The sequence below is a fragment of the Grammomys surdaster genome, unplaced genomic scaffold, assembly GCF_004785775.1.
Source record: "Grammomys surdaster isolate TR1022 unplaced genomic scaffold, NIH_TR_1.0 125951, whole genome shotgun sequence".
NCBI lineage: Eukaryota > Metazoa > Chordata > Mammalia > Rodentia > Muridae > Grammomys > Grammomys surdaster.
This window is the reverse complement of record NW_021620772.1, coordinates 5122390-5128389: the sequence shown is the minus strand read 5'-3', so window position 1 is coordinate 5128389 and position 6000 is coordinate 5122390. Positions and strand designations below refer to the sequence as shown.

Here is a 6000-nt window from a genome sequence, read left to right as displayed (position 1 = left end):
CTCTCTCTCTCTCTCTCTCTCTCTCTCTCTCTCTCTCTCTCTCTCTCCTCAATCTCCTGCATTGTGCGCATGTTCACACACACAGAATCACCACATGTAAAAGAGTAGAAGCATTTGAGAAACTAACAGTCATTGAAATTTACTACATGTCAGTCTTCACACTAGGCACTCCACACAGACTCTCATCCTTCAACATGAATTTACTGCAGCTGGATATAGTTTGAAGAACATAATTCAGGCAAAACGCTCCACCCCCTAATCTCTATAAGATGTATAGCTCATTCTAAATAAACTCTGGTCTGTAATTAAGCACAGTGAATATATCAAGGTGCCCTGATTCTGTTCAGAGTGTGTGTGCTCAAGTTCTTTTTATTTCCAGGAGGGTGTGCAGACTTGGGGGGCAGTGTGAGGCTGAGGCAGAGGTCTCCGGTATCAGGTATCAGGTGCGTCAGCTCAGAGCACGGGTGCTGCTTTTGGAGTTTTTGGAACTAGAACTATGAGGAACCTTTTCTAAGGTAATATACTTAAAGGAGACAGTTTGTCTAATTCCCCTATTCAAGTGATGTGATCTTTCTAATTTACAGGCCAGAGAATATCCTCTTAACACCAAACAATGAAAATCATGTGCCTGCATTTGTGTGTGTTAAGTGCACAGGCACACACACACACACACACACACACACACACACACACACACACACACAGGCACGCCATCAACACAAAGCTCTGATTAGGTGACTGTACCAAGAACAGGTGAGGCCCTCGCTTAGGCACTGCTGTCTTCCTTGCACACTATTTTTTTTGTTTGTTTTTGTTTGTTTGTTTGTTTGTTTGTCTGTTTTTTCGAGACAGGGTTTCTCTGTGTAGCCCTGGCTGTCCTGGAACTCACTCTCTAGACCAGGCTAGCCTCGAACTCTCGAACTCAGAAATCCGCCTGCCTCTGCCTCCCAAGTGCTGGGATTAAAGGTGTGCGCCACCACCGCCTGGCCCCCTGCACACTATTTGATCCTATATGTGATAATATTATTTTTTACTTCCATGTCCAGTCACAGATGCTATCGCACAAATGCTGAGACGTGGAAATAGGGAAACTAATGACTCATTTTCCCATTCACACACAGGATGAAAATGATCTCCGCAGAATTCCTTTGGATCTTTTCCAAAAAATTCTTGGCAGTTTAAATATCTTTATATTATAGATCTTCTTACAGCCGAAAATCTCATAGACACTCAGGACTGTAGCATTGCACAGAGGATGGTCTCGTACAAAACCTTAAGTCTAGTGCTTTATTCATCATTGAGCAAATATTTATTGTGATGACCTCGGTATCATCCTGTCTTAAATCTTTCCAAACAATAAATAACTGAAGACAAGTATCCCTCACACAGTTAATGAATACTGTGCATAGATGAGACAGGATCCTTCCCCCCAGGGCCGACACATAGAAATATAATCCACCCAAACAGGAGTAACTTATCCAATTTAAAACAGTAAGTATTTTTAAAAGGTAGAACTATCAAAATAATCATTTCAGCCAGAAAAGCAAATTTGTTAGAAAAAAAAAACCCCACACAAAAGATTTGTATCAAATCAATGGTGTCTTGAGTGTACTGTGTGCATAGGACTGGTGAATTAAGAATCGTGATGACCAGAGTGTGTGGGCTAGCTAGGCAGTTAGTGCTCCGTGTTCTCTCAGAGGACACAGGGTTGGAGCTAGCTAGGTAGTTAGTGCTTGGTGCTTCCTCACAGGACACAGGGTTGGTTCCAAGCACCAACATTATCTGTAACTCCAGCTCCAGGGGTTTCACTCCCCTCTTCTGACACCAGGCATGCATGTGGTACAAACAAATACATGAAGAAAGACCACTTATATTCATAAAATAAATTAACCAAAAAATTGTGGTTACTGTTGGGTATGGTAGTACAGACCTGTAGTCTGAATGGGTAAAGGGGCCGAAGCAGGAGGATTACCTGAGTCTAGTAATTTGAGAACAGCCTGGATAACATAGCAAGGATCTTGTTTCAAACACACAAAAAAAAAATCTCCCTTCTCCCTGCCTCTCCCTGCCTCTCCACCATCTCTGCTCACTCCCTTCCTCTCCCTCTCCCTCCCTCGCTTCCTTCTTCTCTCAGCCTCTCCTTCCCTCTCTTCTCTTCCTCTCCTGCTCTCTTCCTGCCTTTCTCCCTCTCCCCACCCCATGCGCGCGCACACACACACACACACCAATGATAAAAACCCTGGCTTACAAGATATACACTATGACTAGCTAAAGAGAATGGGGGAGACAGGAAGGGAAAACTAACATGAGTAACAGGCATCATGAATCTTTCTAATTGCTTATTATGTCTGCTATCCTTTCCTGTTCCATACTTGACTCATGTCTGTATTACATATTGAATTTCTCTAAAGGCATTGAGTTGGTTATACTATATGTATCTTTCTTTGACAACTCAACAAAATCCTCATAAAGTGAAATCTAAGAATTATAAAACAAAAAAGTATGTTTAAGTAAAAATGCAGCCAGCCCTTTATTAATGAATATTCAAGTGATCTTACCATTTCATCTTCTGTGTGCAGTATTTCCTCCAGGTCTGACCGTGAGATGTTCAGAATGGAAGCTGCCAAGGTCTGGGCTTTGTGGGTTGAGGTTTTACAAGCATGTCTGCTTTTCTGCATCTTCTTAAGCTCTCTGATTTGGTGTCTTGTCCTATGGACTTCACTTTGTAACTCATTGACCAAAGCCTATAACATATTGACGAGAACAAGGGCTCATATGGAAGTCATAATGAAGACAAAATGGCCAAAACATAAAAATGTGAATTCACTAGTAAATCATTTTTATTAAGGTTACCCTGATTTTATTTATTTTGGTTGCTATCTACCTATTGTCATTATGTGATAAAAGCTCTCTTAAATCATCTCTTAACGACCTTTCTTTATTAACCAAAGCTCTCTAAACTCAGTTTTAGAGAAGCTTGCTGGTATCTTGGTTGGTCAAGCTTGTAGCAGGCAAGCTACTTACAATCATGATGAAGCACAGTGGAGCCGATGGGACAGGTCTATCTATCTGTAAACACACGGTTTGCTTGTTAATTGTAATAAGCTATTGCATAGTAGGCTTAACTGTTACATATGCTGATGAAAGATGGTCACTGAAAACGTTGCTTCTGCAATATTTTATGAAATCTAAATTAGAGATGCTGGGAACAACTAGACATGACCAAGTACAGTGCCGGTGTGACTGACTCATGCTCATAAGGTGGGAGGGGCTGAAAGCATACAGGAAAGCTGAAATGATGTCACAGAAGTATTTATGTTTTCACTTTGAGAAATCAAGAAGAACTAGTGTATGTCACTTTTACAGGCAAATAAGAAAAGCACATTTGACTCTGCATGGCCAGAGTTCTGTGTTACAAGGCTTTGGGAGCCCAAGCCAGGCTGGCCAGGTGTTGGGCTGTTTCAACGCTTTGCTAGTTCAAAGGCTTCAATAAATAATCATCCTCAGCAGCTCTCTGATACAAAGCAAAAAGTAAAATTACCACAACAAAGAGGTTGCTGTCGTGTTGTTAACTGGTACTTGATTCTCTCTTTACTCTTCCTCCCCGATACACACCAAAATCCAAACAGACAGAGTGAAATATCTGTTTCTCTACTGTATGAGCAAACACCAATCGGATACTTTCATACAATTTGCCTTATAACTATTTTGAAGTTCCAAATTCTTACTTCTATTATTACAGATCAAGTGGAGAATCAGCCTTGACATACCTGTATCTTTACTGGCATTTTAAATTATATTTTAGTAAATCACATTATGCTACTGAAAATATACTTGCCTATTGAATATGTTATTTTTTTATATTTTATTCTTCTTTTAACTATACTGTTTCATGGGGAAAAAAGTTTAATGTAGTTGTCCTGGTTAGGTATCTATTGTATCTATGTGATAAATAAATGACCACAAACAAGTTGGGGGAAAAAGGTCAAAATCCAGGCAGGAACTAAAGGCAGGAACTTGGAGGCAGGAAGGGAAGCAGAAGCCACAGAGGAACAATACTTACTGGCAGGTGCTCATGGTTCCCTTATCTTGCTTTCTTATACAACCCAGGCCCATTTGCTTATGGATGGGACCACCCAAAGTGGGCTGGGTCCTCCCATATCAATTCTCCATCAAGAAAAGGCCTCATAGACTTGCTAACAGATCAAGCTGATGTGGGCTTTTTCTTTCTTTTAAAATCTAGATTCCTGCCTGCCGGGAGGTGGTGGCTCACGCCTTTAATCCCAGCATTTGGGAGGAAGAGGCAGACAGATTTCTGAGTTTGAGGCCAGCCTGGTCTACAGAGTGAGTTTCAGGATGGCCAGGGCTACATAGAGAAACCCTGTCTTGAAAAACCAAAAAAAAAAATCTAGATTCCTTCTTCCTAGATGACCCAAGTTGATAAAAATCTAAACTAGCTAGCTCTGTAGTTGAATTGTGAGTCTTTAATATGTGTTCCTTTTCTATCTTTTACAGTGGAGATTTTCTTTTTGATGTGACTCAAATCAGAAAGGACTCAGGTGATCTTTCTGCAGGAGACTCTGGAGGAGGGTACTTGAGAATAACGCACATTCAGTTCTGGAATAACACATATTCAGTTATACAAATGTTAAACATACAGAAAGGTTGAAAAATGTTTAGGGCACATGTACCTCTAACCTATATATTATAATCAGTTTTCTATATTTGATTTGTCATGTACATATTTATCCATTGATGTATCTTACATTCTTGAGGCATTTTAAAGAAGATGGCAGGCATCTGCTCAGGTGGCCCCTAATTATACTGCCATGTATATCATTAACGATGAATTCTTTTGATACTTTTGAGATCAAATTTCTACACAGTGTATTACCGCATGCCATGATTACATACTTTTATGAGTTTTTACTAAATGAGAACTTTTTTGGCTAACCTACACCTAGGTCTAAGTAGATGGAATTTCCATCTGTTGTGGTTTGGATTCAACCCTCACAGGCTCATGTAAAATTTGAACACTTGGTTGCCAGCTAGTGTGTTTAGGATGCTGCAGAATCTTTAGGAGGTACAGTCTAGTTGGTAGAAGCAGTCCACTCGGTGTTGGATTTGAGGTTTACAACCTGGCTCTAGTCCTCTTGTCTCTTTGGTCCTTGATCTTTGGAGATGTAAGCTGGCGGCTTCCTACCTGTCATCAGAGCTGTGAAGTAGTGTCATAGCCAATCCTTACCACTATGATAGAATCAACTCTACATTATGAGCCCAAACAAAATCTTCTCTCTTAAGTTGCTTCTTGTCCAGTATACTGTCATAGCAACAAGAATATATCATTATTTGAAAAACTGCATTCATGTCCTTTCTTGGTCAATCCCTAGTCAGTCAGTTTTCCCAGTACCATTTATCAAAAAAACCAAACAAACATTACATTCACTGTCATCGGCTCTTTGTATCTGCCACTTACTAGTTAGTGATATATCCATAGATTAATTTATGCTCTGCTCTGTTCTGTTGACTTATATTTCTTTCTATTATGTCAAAATCATGAAGGTTTGAGTATGATAACTTTTCAATACAGTTTCAAATCACAAAGTATAATATTTCTGGCTTAATTCTTCTTGTTCAACATTGCTTTGTTTAGTCAATATCTTTTATTGTTTTATAAAATTCTTTACTATGTATGTTAAATATAATGGGATTATTAACAGCAGTTGTAGTGGATAAATATATACATACACGCACACACACGCATACACACACATACACACACTTGGATACTAAGACATTTTAACAGTATTAATTATTCTAACCCATGAGCATAGTCTATTTTTCCATTTATATTTTCCTCAATGTATTTCATCAATTGCAAAAATTAACATAATTTTATTTTCTTGATTAAATTTTACTCCTAGTTTTTCTCTTATGGTTTTGCTGTTATTGTAAGTGACCATTCCTGTCATTTCTGTTTCAGAGGGTGTGCTATTAGTG

The 6000-nt window shown here is 39.2% G+C and overlaps 1 protein-coding gene across 2 annotated transcripts in view; it reads right to left on the bottom strand.

Annotated features, from left to right (window-relative positions):
- Cntln (centlein) overlaps positions 1-6000 on the bottom strand; it is a 265324-nt gene that overhangs the window by 11667 nt on the left and 247657 nt on the right. For both annotated transcript variants that reach the window (XM_028753632.1, XM_028753633.1), the window contains exon 24: positions 2559-2744. In XM_028753632.1, the coding sequence (XP_028609465.1) occupies positions 2559-2744 (186 nt within the window). The remainder of the gene's footprint in view (positions 1-2558; positions 2745-6000) is intronic.